Consider the following 18445-nt stretch of genomic DNA (forward strand, 5'->3'; position numbering starts at 1 on the left):
GGCTTCCATCGGCCTTGCTCCTAACTTGCCAGCAAAACCCAAGAGCGCGGAGGATGATCTAATTACGGCCAGCCTCTTTGCTCTTATCTGTGGGCCCCATGATCCTTTTTGGTCGAACAGTACGCCCAAGTAGGGGAATGTAGTTACCCTAGAGACAGGGACCCCACTGCAGAAAAATGATTTATGCCTTTTTTTAGTACACTCACGCCCCATTACCATCGTGTGTGACTTAGAGGCATTGACCTTAAGGTCCAAATTTTCCATAAAAGAACCGAAAGCGTCTAGGAGGAGCTGGAGGCCGACGCCAGTACGAGCAATCAAGACGGCGTCATCCGCGTACAGGAGTGCAGGGATTTTGGCACCTCCTGCACGGGGGACGTCCGCTTCCTGGCCTCGCATCTGTGCCCCCAGGCCATTAATGTAGATGGTAAAAAGCGAGGGGGCTAAAATACAACCTTGCCGTACCCCCTTTAGGGATTTAAACAGTGGGGTACATCTGCCATTATTTGACACTCGGACGGCAGCGAAAAGCTCCTGATGCAGAGTGGCCATGAACGCAACCAAAGCTTCATCAATACCCATCTCCAACATGATCAACCATAGTTTTGACCTATTGACCAGGTCGAAGGCCGAGGAGAGGTCCATAAATGCGAGAAACACGGAACCCTCCTTGGCCACAGTGTATTTAGAGATGAGTAAATGCAGATTAATACATTGTTCAATGGTCCCTTTTCTCTCTCTAAAACCATATTGCAGTTCAGACAGCCCACCGCAACCCTCAACATTCTCCCTCAATCTGGCTAAGAGTACTCTCCCCAAGATTTTTATAGTTGAGTCCAGTAAGGATATGGGCCTATAATACACAGGGTCGTCCTGCTGACCTTTGTTTTTAAAATCGGGACAATGGTGGATATAGCCCACGAGGCATTGACTGCGTTAAACACGTTTGACATGACCTCAGCCCACAGTTTCGGTGAATACATAAAAAAGTCAGCAGGTACTCCATCGGGGCCAGGAGCCTTGTGTTTTGTGGTTGCCAAAAGCGCTTTTTCCACTTCTTGGGGATTAAAGATGATAGGATGTGCAACTGCGAAAGGTAGTGGGGCTTTTTTGGATCCTTCTTCGTCGCCCCCATAGACGTTTTTGAAATGGGACAGCCACTTTTCATCGGAAATCACGCAATCCATGGGTGCATTTTTATCTTCAGAGGATAGGGGCTGTTTGATGATCTCCCAAAATGCAGAGTCAAACCAACGCTTTTGTCCTGGGACTCCCTTTATAGGTTTGGCTAGAAGATCCTTTGACACCTGATCGCATATAGCCTCATATGCTGCAACTATTCTTTTCCCTTGGGCGCCAGATATTTTACAAATCTCTACATTGTCTTTAATTTTTGGGAAGTTTTTACCATAGAAGTTTTCCGGGATCACTTTAGCCCACTTCACTCGTCTGTCTTGGTCAGTGGTCCTCAGGGGGTGTGCAGGTTTTACAGTAAGTGGTGAAGCCCCCATCTGAGCTCCCCAGGCCACTTCAAGTAATACGGGGTTATGGTCGCTATAATGTGTTTGAACTGTGCGATAGTCCATGATCCGATTTAGAATGCCTAATGAAACAAAAATTTAATCGATCACTGTCCCGTGTTGAGTACCAGTAAAAGTTGGCATTCTCGGGCCACATTCAGGTTCGTACAGGTCATAGTTAGCGAGTAGTTCTTCAAGCTCCTGCCCCTGTGCGGAGTGTACAAAGTGGGGTCCCTGTAAGGCTGCCTCATCAGCCTCATTTTCACTATTTCCCTTACAGGCTAAGTTACATAAGTGGATATTAAAATCGCCTAATAAAATAAACTCAAAAACAAACTTGATATTCTGAGATACTGTGTTTAAAATACTATCTAGGTTAGCGATGTTACATCCTCTATACTCGCTGTTCCCAGAGTTATAAAAATTGACAAATAAGGTCCTGCTACTATTATTAATCACCCTTTCAACAATTAAAATATTGTCAGAGTCAGTAATAATCTGCCTGTAGCTTCCTTTTAATTCCAGAGAAAACAAAATTACTAGGCCACCTTTAGCTCTCCCCGCTCTGCTAGGGACTGCAGGTTTAGTGAAACTAGTGAACCCATCCCACCAAAGATTGGCTGATGTGTCCCAAGTTTCTTGCAGGGCTATGATGTGATGGTTTGAGACAAAGCTCAACCAAGCATTGTCCTGACGTTTTGCATTTAAGCCTGCTACGTTCCAGCTTAGGATCTTACAGGAGTCAGTGGGTGTCCTACTCTCGTTTGCCCCCTCCACATCTCCTTCAACTATGTGCTGCGTTAATAATCCCTCATTATGTTCTACTTTAGAAAAGGTCTGTGTATCCTCACTAATCATACTCGGCTTAGCACAAGCCTCCAACCGATGTAAAATCGGAAAATAGTCAGGATTTGAGGTCTCTTGGGGCTCTAATACTTCCATGTGAGTAAGATCACTAAAGTGTTCGATAATATTTAAATGGCCGCTTTGAAAATAGTCAGGATTTGAGGTCTCTTGGGGATCTAATACTTCCATGTGAGTAAGATCACTAAAGTGTTCGATAATATTTAAATGGCCGCTTTGTAGAGTTGAATTATTCGACCCTAACCTTTCATGATCGACTCCACCTTTAAGTCAATCACATGTATTTAAATCAGATAAGGGACCAAACCTGTTTCTTGTTCCAAATCCCCACTCAAAGGGAGTGGCTACCTGACCCTGTCCGTAAAGCGCTGAATTCCACATGGGTTGTGGAGTATTTGGACGTGTGAAAAGCTGATCGTTTCTAAACCAGTTAGTGTACCTATTGCCCTGACCACTATGACCGTAACCCGGGAGGCCAGAACCCCAACCATGTGTTCTTGTCTCCTGTGCCAAGGCAGGCCTGATGATTGGGTCATTTAGGTAGTTAAATCTTCCTGACTCAGGGTTTGTTATGGGCTGAAAACGATCGTTGGAATATCGGGGTCTGATGCCCCCTCCCCAGCTACTGAAATTGGTGTGTCTCTTATATCTAGGGATATTGGGAAAGGTGGAAAGCTGAGTCTTGTTATAAAAGAATTTAAGGGTAAGGGGAATTATGGAGCCGCTACGGCGTTGGGGTGGGAAAATATTGTTCAAGATATCTGGAAGAACCTCCGCATTGCCGAAATTTAGAATTACGCAATCCCCTTTAAACTTTTTTGGTTTGGTCCCGATCCAAGATACCCTCCTAGTCATGACGATATCTTCTGCCAGTTTATCAAGCCCTTGATGTGCCATGTGCATGTTGTTAGTGAGCCAATGTAATGCTTTATCTTTCAGACCCTGGTTGGACTCAGTTTTGTCATGTGATAGAACAGGGACGTTTGCCAATACCAGTACTACTGGAGAGGCTTCCAAAATAAATTGGGCTGAGACATCCTCCTGTTGTGGTTCCACTATTACAGCGGTTGTACTAATGTGGGGGTCTCTCGCATCTGCTTCCTGACTAAATACAGGTAATGATGGAGATGGTGGCAATGGCAGCGGCCCTTGATGGATTGGCTGTGGATTGCTTTCGATTGGGGTAACCTCCACATCCGTGACCGCTAAGTTTGTAACAAGGGAGGATAGATTCTCTACCTCTTCGGCCAACTTGCCGTGTACCCCACCCAACTTTTTAACCTCAGATGTTAGTTTGTCCAGTTTCCCGATCAAGGGCTTAATTATAGTCCTGATTTTAATGTCTATCATGTCTTGAATCCTATTAAATAGGTCATCATCGATAATGCGTCTTGACTCTACATCAATGTCAAGCTCCGCATATTTCCCTTCACGTCTTGGGGGTGGGGTGATAGGCTTTTTCCTACTTTGTTGTTGTTTCCCTCCCCGCTTAGCTTGGGATTTTCTGCAGGCTCTAACAGCCCGTGTTGCAGGCTGCAGTGGTAATTGGGTTTCATCTGTTGTGGCTAACTGGTGGTTGGGATCAGCAGCAATGTTATCTGATAAATCTATTAGATCCGTTAATGGATCTGAGTCATCCGCCTCGCTACCATTCTCTCGAGGAGTAGGATCTACTAGATTTGTAAGGGGATTTTCTTGCAGTATGTCCGATGTCGCTGTGCTCAATACACTTGTAGAAGGGCTTTCTGGAGGCAAAATAGGCGATTGGCTCAAACCAAGAGATTGCCTTCTCTTATTGTTAATGCTGCTAACCACTTGTACTAGGTAAGAGTCTAAGGTGTTCAATGGCTCAGTGGGGGCAGGTACCAATTTCTTCCCCATATTTGCAACAAACTGTTAAAGGCTATCTGGGGCTGGACAAATATTCAGAGCTTAACTCGGATGAGTTCAATAGTGGCAATACTATGGGGTATGAATCTCAAACAGCTACGGTGATATAACGGGCCAGTGTCATCAGCACAATATTATATGTATTGATGTCAAAGCTGAAACAGTACCTTATTGTCTCCACGCAAAAGGTGTCAGGGGGGTGGCCTTGCCTGGCCTGTTCGTGCCTCTGAGGGCCACAGAGGGCCTGCCCTTTGCCCGGGCTTAGCCCCGGGCGCTCCCGCGACGCGGGGATCCGTCGGCTTTTGTCCTGGCTGTTGGCGCTCTCTGGCGCTTGCTGCTTCACCTGCACGCGCCGCCGCGTTGCCTGCCGGGTGTTGTGGTCTCCCGGAGCGGCGGCGCGGAGTCTGATGCCCTCGTGACTCTTGGCGGTGGCGGCTGGGGCTTTAGCTGGATTCAAGTGGCCAGGTAAGGACTCTCGGCGGTGTCGGCGTTGCGGTGCTCTCCCCCGCTCTGCCGGGATCCGTCGGCTTTTGTCCTGGCTGTTGGCGCTCTCTGGCGCTTGCTGCGTCACCTGCACGCGCCGCCGCGTTGCCTGCCGGGTGTTGTGGTCTCCCGGAGCGGCGGCGCGGAGTCTGATGCCCTCGTGACTCTTGGCGGTGGCGGCTGGGGCTTTAGCTGGATTCAAGTGGCCAGGTAAGGACTCTCGGTGGTGTCGGCGTTGCGGTGCTCAATTTCCATTGGATCTGCTCTCATTGAAATACTTTGACAATTCAGAGAATTCACTCTGCTTCTTCATCTGAATGCATTCTTGAAACATCTGGCTAGCCGTACACTCACAGAAGATGTATTTGTGCTGCAAAGTGAACAAACTCAAAAAGCACGCAATGGGCACTAACTACATTGTAGGGTCTGGAGCTATCACAAATTTATATGAACTTTTCTATATTCCAAAAATATTTCTTAGGCTGGAAGCATCCACGCTAAAGGAAATACAGACAGTGATGTTTCCTACATGGAGCAATGTGAGCTTTGTGTTGCTCTAGCATCTGGACAGTATGGCTGCAAGCTATGTCTATGCATATAATTTTTAAAGCGCGACTGTTACTCAGAGAAGTGTCCTGGCGCTATTGCAGAAGGGCAATCAGTGGGAAAATAGGAGGGCCGAGCCTACGGACAGGAAAAGAGCAAGCATGTATATATGTGGATATTTATATAGTGCAAACCTTGCCAAGGACAACGGAGTGGTGTACAATTGTCATCCACAAAGTCAACTGTTGTGAACATTCAACTTACCACTTTGGTCTCTGTTTCCCTGTGGCTCTTCCATGCAGTAAACCTGGAAGCAGTCAATGACGTCCTCCTCGCTAACTCGCCAATATGCTGTTATCGATGTGCCAGTAGCCGAGTTGGGTTCCTGGGGCTGCAGCTTTGGAGTATGAGGAACTGAAAACAAACAACTGTATTCATTAGAAAAGCTTAAGAGGAAGGAGAATGGCGGATTTAACAAGTTTGTGTTTTCCTCTATTCATCAATGCTTGACAAAGTATACACTAATTAGCTTTCAACCTATTAGGCTAAATTAAGCAGAATGCAGTAAATGAATTGATCAGCAAACAGGCGATGTATCACCAGCTCGGTATAGGTCAGTCCATATCGCAATCAGGTAGAACAGATAAGGTGCAACATCGATTTCTCTGCAAACTATTGATTGGCAAAAGATCAAAAGAGAACGTTGAAAATGTGCTCCCCTAAGATGTTATGTTAACTAAATTTATATTGCGCGCAGATACTCGAAAGTGTCCCGGCGCGTACCTGAGGGGGGCCAGAGTCTAGTATTAAGCGAAGAAGTGCGTTTTCAGGTTCTTTCTAAAAATCCGCAGGTCCTGAGTATTCCGCAGGCAGAGAGGAAGGGCGTTCCAATCCTCAGCCGCCTTAAAGGCAAAAGAGCTTCCTCCAAGCCTCTTACATTTAAAACGCGGAACCTGAGCATGGTGTTGAGACATGGATCGCAGATACTGCGTGGGGGCATAGAAAGAAAGTCGTTTTTGTAAGAAGCTTGGGCCAAGATAATGAAGAGCACGGTGGACCATAACTAAGACTTTAAATTTTACCCGGAAGCCAGTGTAAAGAGCGTAAGTCGCAACTCACGCTCATCCTAGAAGGAATCTCAAGAAGAAGTCTGGCCGCAGCATTTTGGACCACTTGGAGTTTTTTTAACAGATGGCCTGGAAGGTCCACCAGTAAAGCATTGGCATAGTCCAATTGGAACAGAATAAGTGTGCAGATGACAGTTTCTTTTGCTGCCCTTGGGCAGAAGAGGAAGAAATTTCCTTAGAGTTTTCAAAAGGCCAAAACATGTCCCGCAAGTTTCTTGATATGCGTGGAGAAAGACATGTTATCCTTAAACCACACCCCCAGGTTTTTGGTGGGCTTGCTTGTAGAAGTTGGTAGGGGGAACTCGGGCGGCCAGAGAGTTTCCTTAAAATTGGGAGGGAACTTCCCAAATAGGAGGATCTCTGACTTCTCCTCTTTGCATTTCAGTTACGCCCCGGCTAGCCATTTAAAAATGGAAGACAGACAGTGTTGGGCAGAGGAGACTGAGTCCCCACTCCTATCCCATGTAAAAAGAAACTGAGTGTCATCAGCGTAGGCCATGACCTTAGCCCCAAGACCCTCTGCCAAATACACGTGGGGAGTTACATGAATGTTAAAGAGAAGGGGGCTAAGGGAAGAGACCTGGGGGATACCGGTAGTCACGGGCTGGGAAGCAGGAGAAGACGGCGGGAGCCAAATATCCTGGACCCGCCCTTCCAGGAAGGACCTAAGCCAACCCCAGGCAGAGCCTGACACCCCAATCTCATCCAAACACGACAGAAGGAGAGCGTGCGGAACCATATAGAATGCTGCCGACAGGTCGAGAAAAATTAATGCAGCCCTCCGCCGGCGTCCAAAACAAATTTCTATTTACTGACTTATATAATCCGTGTGACCCTTTTGTTGGGTCCCTGCCCAATCTAGCTAAAAAGGTGAACATTTTAGTATTCTGGTGGGACAAGGATTTGACCTTTGAGCCACAGATCATTCTAGACTGGACTATGCCAACTATCTTATTTGCTTAGATTGCAAGGAGGTCATAACATGGCATTTAGGCTGGTACACAATATACAGGAGTACGACCGGATCTAAGCGGCCCGTAAATCCATTCACTGGCTTTTGGTCGCCAGGCGCATTTAATTCGAAGCTTTATATATTCACCACAAGCTGCCCATAACACAAATCCAAGTTTCCTTCAAAAATTGCTACCTATGTATTTCTCCTTTGCATTACCTCCGGTTCATTTCTCTTTTATTGAACTGTCCCATGTTTTACAGGAGCTAGAAGAGGAGTGGGCAGATTTGTAGAGCGAGGCTAATCACCCATAAGGGTACTTAAGCACTGAGAACACTACTTCAGGGGAGTGTTCAGTTGAACAGCCAGGTCTTGAGTCCTTTCTTGAATTCCAGCAGAGAGGATGAGGTCCCTTGCTGAAGTGGGAGGTCATTCCAGGACTTCGCAGAGAGGTAGGAGAAGGAGAGTCCACCACTCTTGCTGTGGCGGATGTGGGGGTGGGAGCAAGAAAGAGGGAGACGGAGTGCAGGTGTCTGGAGGTTTGGTGGAAGTTCAGGCGGTGGTTGATGTATGCTGGTTGTTAGTTGTGTAGGGCTTTGAAGGTGTGGATCAACATTCTGACTGACATCTCTTTTTAATGGAGAGCTAGTGGAGCTTCTTGAGGTGGAGGGTGAAGTGGGTCTGCTTGAGGAGGTCTAGTATGAGCCTGGCCATTGAATTCTGTAGTCTCTTGAGGAGGTGCGAGGTGATTCCCACATAGAGTGTGCTGCCGTAGTCCAGTTGGCGGGGACAAGGGCTTGAGTGACTGTCCGTCTGGTGTTGATGATGAGCCTCCTGAAGATCTTACGGAGCATGTGACGGCTAAGGAAGCAGACTGATGAGACTGCGTTGATCTGTCTTTTCATGGTGAGCTTACTATCCAGGATGATGCCAATGTTTCGGCTATGGTCAGTCGGAGTGGGAGAGTGTCCTAGTTCGGGAGGCCACCAGGCATTGCTCCACAGGGAGGTGGTGTTCCCAAATATCAGCACTTCTTTCTTGTCTGTGTTGAGTTTTAGGCAGTTGTATTCATCAAGTTGACGACACTCGTCATGCACCTGCTGAAGTTGGTCAGTGTGGCAGACTGGTCTTCTGATAACGAGAAGATGAGCTAGGTGTCATTGGCATAGGATATGATGTTTAGTCCATGTGTTCTGACGATGTTGGCCAAGGGAGTCATGTAGGTGTTTTTTATTTATTTATTTTATTTAATCAGTTTTAATATAGCGCAAATTGTTAAACAGGGTAGGGCTGAGGGGCAAAACTTGAAGATGCCACAGATGGTGTTCTTGGGTTCTGCGGTGAAGAGAGATAGGTGGATTCTCGGGGTTCTTCCAGTGAGAAAGGAGGCGATCCATTTTAGAGCATCTCCTTGGATTCCAATGTGGTGAAGCCTTTTGATAAGGGTGTGGTGTGATACTATAAACGCTGCAGACAGGTCAAAGAGAATCAGGGCAGTCAATTTTCCCTGGTCAAGGAAGGATCTGATGTCACCTGTAGCTGTGATTACAGCGTTTTCAGTGCTGTGGTTGGAGGGAAATCTGGATTGAGAGGTGTCCAGAAGATTGTTGTTCTCCAGGTGTTCTATGAGTTGGCAGTTGATGGCCTTCTCGAGGACTTTGGCAGGAAAGGGCAGCAGAGAGCTGAGGCAGTAGTTCTTGAGTTTGTTGGGGTCGGCGGATGGGTTCTTGAGTAGGGATTTGACTTCTGCGTGTTTCCATTCTTCAGGAAAGGGATGCTTTGAAGATTGTGATGAGCTCGTTGCTGATCATCTAGCTCCCAAAATTGGGCACTCCTGAGTGGAGGGAGTTTATGACAGCTGTGGGGTTTTGTGTGGTGACCTGGTCCCAGGTGGTGAGCAGGTGGTCATGTTTTATTCATGGGGGTGAGAAGGCTGACGATGTTGGTGGTGGTGGGCTGGGGTTCGAAGTTTCTGTAGATGGTGGAGATCTTGTCATGGAAGAAGTCTGCCAGGGTGTTGCGGAGTTCCTGGGAAGGCGTGATGATATTTTCAGTGGCTATGGGGTTGCAGAACTCTCTAACGATGTTGAAGACTTCTTTGCTGTAGTTAGAACTTGCTTTGTTGTGGTCAGCAAGGACGCTCCTTTTTGTCTCTTTAAGGAGTTTATGGTATTGGTTGAGGGATGGATGTCTTGAATGTGGCTCTGTCTGTGGCTTCCTTTTGAGTTATTTGCAGTTTCGTTTCATGGATCTTAGTTCCGTGGTTCCGTGGTGAAACAGCTGGCTTATTTGGAGGACCTCTTGAGTTTGGTCAGTTTAATGGGGTGCGCCTCTGTCAGCGCAGTCGGTGATCCAGGAAGAGAAGTTCTTGACAGCCTGTTCTAGGTTGGTTGCTAGTGTGTGGTTGGAAGGTGTTGAAGGCATCTGTCCTTTGGCTCTCTGTGACTTTGTTTCCGCTGCGGTGTGAAGTGCTGGGCGGTTTGTGGATGGTGCTGGGGGATCCCGAGATGGTGAAGTAGACTATGGCACGGTCTGGCCACGTGAGCTCGGTGACATGGCTGTACTCGACTCTATCGCTGGCCGTGAAAATGGGGTTGCGTGTGTGTCCTGCGATGTGTGTGGGGTTGGTGACAAGTTGGGCAAAGTAGAGGTTGTTCATGCTCACAAGGAGGTCGGTGGTGTTCGTATTGTTGAGGTGAAAATAGAGGTCGCAGAGGAAGATGTAGTGTTTGGAGTCAATGGAGAGAGGTGCGATGAATTCAGAAATGGCGTAGCAGTAACTGGAGTGAGGTCCTGGGGGTCTGTAGGTGAGGGTTCCTCTGATGGTGGTTTTGCCGTAGGTTCAGAGCTGAAAGTTGAGTTGTTCCATGTTTGGAGTGACGTCATCTGTGGTGGTGGTGCGGTGGATGGTTTCCTTGTGGATGATGGCGATCCCACCTCTGTGTTTGTTGATGTGGTCTTGGTGTACTATCTTGTACCATGAGGCGTAGCAGAGGCGATGTCTGCAACGGATTCAGCATTGAGCCAGGTCTTGGTAAGGAACATGACATCAGGGGTGAGGGAGGTGATGGTGTCCCAGATCTTGGTGGTGTGTTTGCTGAGCGATCGTGCGTCGAGCAGGACACAGTTGGGTTGTTTGATGGTAGTCGTGATCGGCGTGATGGTGCTAGTCGTGCTTGCAGGAGAAGAGGCAATGCCGGCAGGTGAAGAGTCCAACCATCAACTGGGGCGAGGTGCGGCAGCAGTTGTTGTTGCGGCGTCTGGGGTCAAGGGCTTGGAGCTCGGTGGAGGAGTATCTTCGAGAGGCGAGAGAGCCAGGGTTCCTGGTGCTGGGTGCGGTCCAGGTGCAGATGTGTGCAGACGGGCTTGCCTTTGACACGCCAGTTTACGTGCAGCTGCGCTGCAGCCTCTATTAATTAGGTCTTGGGAGGAGGGAAGGGGGTGTGGAGGAGGATGGAAAGCTCAGGTGGGGAGATGGGAAAATGGGAAGTGAAGGAGAAGAGCTGCAGGAAAATTAAACGACAGGAGAGCGGCGAGTTGGGAGAGGCGCAACACATGGGAAAACAAAGAGACAACACAGAGTTTATTAGCAACAATAATACAGGACATTATAATCAGGCACTTACTAGAAATGAACTATACAGGCAAATATAGCAGCGTTAAAATCAGGTACTTCCTAGAAATAAAATACAGGGGCAAAATAGCAGCGTTACAATCAGGCACTTGCTACAAATTAAATATACGCGCAAAATAACAGAGAAGCGCAAAACAGCTACAACGAGGCAGTCAGCTCAGCAATCGGGCAACGAGAAGAGGCGGCGCGAAAAGGTGAGGGGTCAGAAGAGGGCATGGCTGTACCGAACAGCTGTTCATGCGGCAGCAAGAGAGCTGGGGCGAGGACCTGCCAGAGGGCATTGAAACCCCTTCTTTCTGCTGGGGTTCCTGTCTTCTCTATTCATTTTAACACTGTGATGTCTGATGGCTACTGTTTTGTGCTTTACAAATGTTTCAGTGATTCATTCACAAAGGGTCTTTGGGAACTGTACGACAATCATGGATTTGGAGTACTCAAAGGCATATAATTCATGGGTGCAAATTTTCAACAGGTTGACTTAACTGCAATTTCAAATGGAATGCAAGTGTGCATTAGCACATGCAACTTTGTTTTTATTCCACTGGGAAATGTTTTAACCCATGGCGAAACATCTTCCACTACAGCCCTACTAAATATGAGCGTGTCCCTTTCCATTCGCATCACTGAAAGGCACATACCTTCTACGGTGAGTCAGGAAGCAACTTGCAAGAGATATGGATACTCATGAACCTAGAATTGTCTGGGTGTACACCTACCTTTGCAGGGTGACCTACACATGCACCTTCATATTCCCAGCACCGACCTAAAACTTGAAAATGAGTCACAACTACTGAAGGGATAAGTGCCCTTTCCTCAAATACTGATTCTGTGAAGAAGGATACAGAATGTATGTCTGGACAAACAGTTTCTGCAAACCTAACTCAACCAAGGTGCACAAAAAGCCTTCATGCCGCAAGTGAGCAGGTAGCAACATCACTTTTAGGCGCTAGGAATAACCCACAAGAGGTAAATCAGTAGCCAAGGACTGGAGGAGCATCAAACATATGCAGAGGCACTCTCATCTCTCAGAGTTTGGGTAAATCGAAATGTTCAGGAGAAATGTCTTTGAAGGGAAAGATCAGTACTTGTAGTCATTAAACACATATTTCATGAATGTTAATATTGAGATAAACTATAGACCCCATGTTATTTAAAGAAAACTTTGATAGCCACAGAACTCTTTTTAGCAAATCAAACTTATTTTAATGTGTAAATGTAAAAATACACTATAAGAATATTAGTTTATAAAACATGTATAATCAAACAATTATCCAAATCCAATGCTTACACTACCATTGAGAGGACAAATTGAAGGTTTCATTTTCAAAGTACACAGAAGTAGGTGCGCTCTAAGCAAATACACCAAGTATGAAAAAAACAGGATCGCAAACGGATGAATTTCGTATTTGGAAGACAGAGGGGCATATTCACAAGCCCCTATCGCCACCACAAAGTCACTTTTAGTGACATCGTGGGGCGATAGCGGCTTTGCCTTATTCACAGGGCAGCGTTAAGCCACTTAAGGTGGCTTAACACTGCCTTGTGAATAGACCCCCTTTCACGCTGTGTTTAACGTGAAAGGGGTGTGCAGTGGGTGTTGTGGTGGGCGTAACACCCATTGAAATTTACTCTGTCCACTATTCAAAAGGGCAGTGTAAATAGGAGCTAACGCCAAACTTAAGCCCAGGAAAACCCTGGTCTTAAGTTGGCGATACGAGGAGAAATGCTTTATTTCTCCTCGTTATTGCATTTTCCATGTATGCTGCCTTGTGCAGCACACATGGAAAATGCAGAATGCCATGGTTTGTTTATGTACAGGAGGTTGTCCCTTCCTATACATAAACAAACCTTTTTTTTAAAAAAATGCTGTTTTGTAACTTATATGTGTGCTGCATGAAGCAGCACACATGTAGGTTACAAACTGGCATTTTAGGTTTGTTTATGTGCAGGAAGGGTCACCTTCCTGCACATAAACAAACCTCCTCTGCACACAGACACCCTTGCACTCTGGTGCAAGGGTGCCTGCGTTGGAACTTTGTTGTTAAACTTAGAGCCATCGCTGGGGGAAAGGCAAGACTGCACCATGTCCTTGTGAATATGGTGCAGTCTTGCTTTTCCAAAGTGGCGGAGAGAAGCGGTAAGCCAAGGAGGCTAATGCAGTGCTCCGCCACTTCCTTGTGAATATCCCCCAGAGTTAGAAACCATGTTGATGACGTCGTAGTTCAAATGCCCCGAGTACAAGTGTGCTGGTAATCCAGACTACCATGGTTCCAGACTTGGACACAAACAAGTCAAGGTTACAAGCGGGTGTCAGTCATACCAGGCGACATTTTCCCACTCAAATATCGCTATATAAAACCTTGTGTAATTCGTGAAGGGACAAAATGTAATATTCAAACCCCAACCCAACCCCACTCTGTCCTGCAAACTCAGAATGCGAAGTAACACCGTACCAGGGACAAACTGAACACCACAGGCGGCATTACCTCCCTGATTTACCGCCACACCATTATCCTGTAGCGATTTAATCAGGGTCTTTGGGATGAAGCTCATAATTGTGATACTTGTCCTTTTTAGGTCGAGCTGACCTAGCTTTCAATGCGAAAGCATTGAAAGCTGTCAGCAAGACAACTAATGTTGCCCGTATTTGGGAATGTGGACAAGAAATATGCACGAGCGCAGATTGCACCTCGTGGGCGCGAACGGCACCGTGCCTATCTCCTGCCTCGGAAGCTCCAACACCACACACGCATGCGCATACAGAGAGACACACAAGCGCCCATGCACGCACCCATACATCCAGAGAACCTATCCCCGCCGTCGCATACACACACACACACACTGCATACACAGAGACACAAGCGCCCATGCACACATGCACCCATACATACATACATACATACATACAGAGAACCCACCCCCGCCGTCGCATACACACACATGCGCGCGCACACACACACAGCACACACACAAGCGCACCAAGACCCCCGCCGCCCCACCAGACCCGCCCCACTCACCATGTTCTTCGCTCGTGTCCCTCGGCAGCCATCCGGTCATTCTGGGCAACAGGCGGGTGCCGCGCTGAGACGCAGTCACGCAAATCTTCCGGCGGGCACAGGAGCGCGGGGTAGACTCCCGTCTGCTTCCTGTATTTGTCTGGACCCGCCCCCCGTCCCAACAAAGGTTGCCTGGCTTCCTGTTTTCTTCCCTGCGTGCAGCGGGGTCCGTGGCTGTGTCATTAACTCCCTCCCTCGCGGAAAAAAAAAATCTCCTCAGATTGTCCGGGCGCGCCAAGAGCTTGAGGTGAGCACAACTCTCGCTATGCCTTCGTAAAATGTTCTCTGCATTAGGGGCCAAGGGAAGACTCCGCTCATCGGGGCATTTTTCGTCCACCGAGTCACTGGCAAGAAGTTTTCTTCAAGAACCAGCAGCCTCTGCCTGCCTGTCTCTGTGCCACCTCCCCTGACCGACGACCAAAATGCACTCCGTTCTACGTAATAATAGGTATTGTACATTCTATCCAAGTCAAAAAGGTATACCTTTATAGAGCAGGGAGAATTAAAAAACTGTCCAATGTTTAAAAATGACACAAAGATCTTTCTTTGCAGTGGATCCTAATCTAGTTACTCCGAATGATCAAAAAGCAGGCCGAGATGAGCACAGTTTTCCTGCGCCGCTCTTTTGCAAATCACTATCTTCGGGTGTGATAGCCCACGGGTTCAATGATCCCCCAGAATGCACTGGTGTGACAATTGAAAGTCGGGCTGAAATGGGATTGCACTCGGCCATCCTATAGCCATATTCGGCTCTGGGCTAGCTTTCTTCCCTTTAGGTGAGACAAGCGTCACCAAGGAAGGCGGACGCCATCAAGTGACATCGCAATCATTTTGGGATATGGAGAAAATGTAAAAGCAAAACCTCAAGTTGTTGGAGGGCAGGATTTCGTTTAAGCAGAGGAGCAGCCTTGAAATCAAAGACAGGTGTGCAGGGGAAGCGTGCGGAGTCGGACTGGAGTTTTTTACCTTCTATATAAAGTACACCAGGCAAGAGCACGGTATCCTATGGAGATACAGATCAAGAAACAACCCCTTTGTGAAAATGGAGAAAATTAGCACAACACAACGTGCCCACTTTCCATTATTATGAAAACGTGCATAGCAGTGGCGAAGAAAGAAACATGTTCAATCCATGCTGCACTAGTTCAACATCGAAATAGGCAAACACTTTCTTAATATGTAATCCTGCCAGCCAAAAAGAACACATCTTCCTGGCAACACAGTAAAGTGCAGAAGTGCAACATATATGCCTCGTAGGGTTCCAATAAAAATCCTTAATCCAGAAGTTATGTCTCCTGCAAATCGAATACGTTATCATGTGCTAGATTGTGAGCACCCCCTGCACAATCGTCACTTTCAAAAAGACACAGTAAAGTCCAATCAAATTCAGCATTCGTGCGCCACCAACCAAAGAAACCTCATTCGTCTATGTCCCATCACAACGCACAATATACCAGAGCCTGCCCTTCCCCCCCACTGTGTGTCTTAGCCTGGGGTTCTGACGCTTGAGCTGCTGTGGCATCCACTGGATAGTGTCTTATCTCAGCCACACCCGAGTTTTTCACAGGTCTTTCAAAGACCATTTACATGCCTTTTGTGAAATAGAGGCTTTGTTTGTATTTTATACTGGTTCCAGTCAGTACCCCTGGGTCTACACTCTGCCTATTACTTACATCTGTAATCTATTTTTCCTGTCACAGTGGGAGAATGCATTTAGTGAAAAGGCGTCTCTGGAGCTGTGATGCCACCTTTCCAAAAGCATGGACACTAAAGAGGCCTGTAAATAAAATGGTATGTTTTCATTTGTAACATGTCTTTTCTGTCGTTCTTTCCTTTCATTATTAGTCATGAATCAAATCAAGCCAAGTCTAGGAAAACTTTATTCGATTGCTCTTTTAAACAATCATAAAAGTACATTAAAAGCACACTTTTCGTTACACAAAATTACATATGATATATATGCTAAAACAAAAAATACTCCTTAGGATTTAATATAAAATACATGGTTAACATGATGAAGCCAGTACAGCTTAGAAGCTCTTTCTACATTTGCAGATTGACCGGTTGTGCAAATTTATATGTCTTTTAAGTAAGTAGGCACCCTGGCAAGAAGTCTTGTTTTAGCTGTCTGCCTGCTGTCTGCTTCACAGTGCACTGTAGCTAAAGCATTTCAGCTTGCGGAATAAACTGTCTCAGGACAGTTATCTTTTGGCAGAAAGTAGGTGAAAGGTTTTCCTTAAATTAAAAAAAGTACGGGCATGTCCTGCCCCTCTGATCTGCCCACTTTGAGCAGTGCGCCATCTACACGGGACTGCACTTGAGGCTGGGGCAGCAAGGAAACCAAAAGCTGGCCCGGTCACCTCCACTGGCCTGCAAAGGTGTTGTCTTGCATTTAATGTCCAGGTAAGGTTTGTGGATGTTGAGGAAATCAGCAGTAAGAAAACCCTGCACTGCCTACCAGACACAACAGACCCTCAAACAGCCCAAAAATATTAGCTCACAATATTACCTGTCAGATCTTCCCTCTGACCTGCACTGGCTGAGGTGAGCCATTATAAATTACAATATCTTTTGTTTAAGTATTAATTATTTAAAAAAATTAAAAGCCATTGTAATTTGTAATATCAATACATCTAAGTCACGTAAATACAAAACATGTTGCATTACAAATGCTTTAGGTGCCACATTTGCAACAGTTAAAAGTATTGCCATTGTAAATGACAAAGCTATTAATTTCGCTATTTTCAAAACCAACACATAAATAAAAAAAATTGTCATTTACAAGACCAATAGCTCAAACTTTCCTAATGCGAGACCTATTGCATTGCAAATGCTTGTTTCACCAGAATTCACCTGCACTCTGGCGTGTAGGTGCCTGTGACTAGGTTTCCTCATAGGTTCTGTACATCAGGTAAGAAGAGTCCAGCCTGTGACTGTAACCCCGACCAGCCTGCTGCCATGACCTGATCCTCTCTGGTGGTCATCCCTGGCTACAGCAGTATTAACCCTGTATCACTGTAGCATGTTTCTCTTCTGCATGACACAGATTACAAGTTAGGTAGACACCACACAGTGGGTATAGGAAGGAGGGACAGTTATGAGTAAAACGTTTTTTATTGAAAAATAAAACGTCAATCAAAAGAAAAAGATGACATTTCAAGCATTTCAAAACCCTATGCATGTTTGCTCAATGCAGTTCGAAAGGGAAACATGCGTAATTCTATAAATTCTATATACCGAAATCACCAACATGTGTAAGTTACATATGCACAGGTTGGATACATCCGTGAATTGCCCAAATGTACAAATTGTGGCCATATTGAAGTGTATGTTGTGGTGAGAACTGATTTTGTGAACCGGGTGGTACCTGTAATTCTTTCATTAATAAGGAAAGATCTGTGTTAAAAGATGTTCTTACCAGCTATGTGCTTTAGCATCTTCTGGTCGCTTTGTGAGGAGTTTTCGGCATAATGGTCAAACAGAGAAAATGCGCTTGGCATCTTTTCTAACGAGAGGGTGTTCTCCATCGCTACCAGAAGCCTGTTGGGAAGAAAACGACAAAAATAAGTCACTTTTGATAATTCACAGGTGGCAGTGATCCTAAAATGAGACGTACTCTCTTCGCCATAAAGAAACGGTCCAGCAACAAAGGTTGCACTTCTGTGAGTATCCCCATTAAAAAGACAAACATTATACATAAAGTACACATCACACAAAACAAGCTGATTAGCACGCAATCAAGTAGCAGTGTTTAGCACATTGTTATTTTAAGCAGCCTAGCACATTGTTATTTTAAGCAGCCTTAACATATATAAACACCATGCTCACAGTTAACTGAAGGTAAATGTATATTCGTCCACACATCTGACCTTCTATGACACTTTTGTCACAAAACTCTATAAAAGTATCGACTAAATCTAACACACTGGTGTACATTCTGTGTGGTCTGTTGTATTACAATTTAATACCCCACCTTGCAATACCGATACCCTCAAGGTACTTATGGATGGTGGTATTACCTCTACATTCACAAATACTACACTTTGGAATGAAGCTTGTGTGGTAACATCATATGTTTTCCAAACACTCTCAGCTGTCAAACTCAGCAGGTTGCTCCATCCACATCTGCCCTTTGTAATCCTGATTCGAACGTGCAGTCCTCCTTGCACCTCTCTACCAACCTCACCAGGACGGAGATTTCTAATTGATTCATATAAGGAAGACTTGATGCCTATTTACCCACTAGAGGTCACTGTTGGGCACAAAGAGTGACTGGACCATATCTCATTTTCCACACTGCCACCAACAGCTCACCACATGTAATGGCTACAGTATGGAAAAACAGTAGCTGTAAGCAATATGTTGAGCCAAAT

The 18445-nt window shown here is 46.1% G+C and overlaps 1 protein-coding gene across 2 annotated transcripts in view; it reads right to left on the reverse strand.

Annotated features, from left to right (window-relative positions):
• The window catches only part of CMYA5 (cardiomyopathy associated 5), a 427063-nt gene that overhangs the window by 129558 nt on the left and 279060 nt on the right, over nt 1-18445 (reverse strand). Inside the window, exons 6-7 of one of the 2 annotated variants that reach the window (XM_078675202.1) lie at nt 17491-17612; nt 5568-5717 (exon numbers count right to left, since the gene is read on the reverse strand). In XM_078675202.1, coding sequence (XP_078531328.1) covers nt 5568-5717; nt 17491-17612 — 272 coding nt within the window. Of the gene's footprint in view, nt 1-5567; nt 5718-17490; nt 17613-18445 lie in introns of those variants that run through there. The other variant, XR_013607048.1, reaches the window with a different exon arrangement.

Source organism: Lissotriton helveticus, chromosome 2_1 (genome assembly GCF_964261635.1).
Source record: "Lissotriton helveticus chromosome 2_1, aLisHel1.1, whole genome shotgun sequence".
Classification (NCBI taxonomy): Eukaryota; Metazoa; Chordata; class Amphibia; order Caudata; family Salamandridae; genus Lissotriton; species Lissotriton helveticus.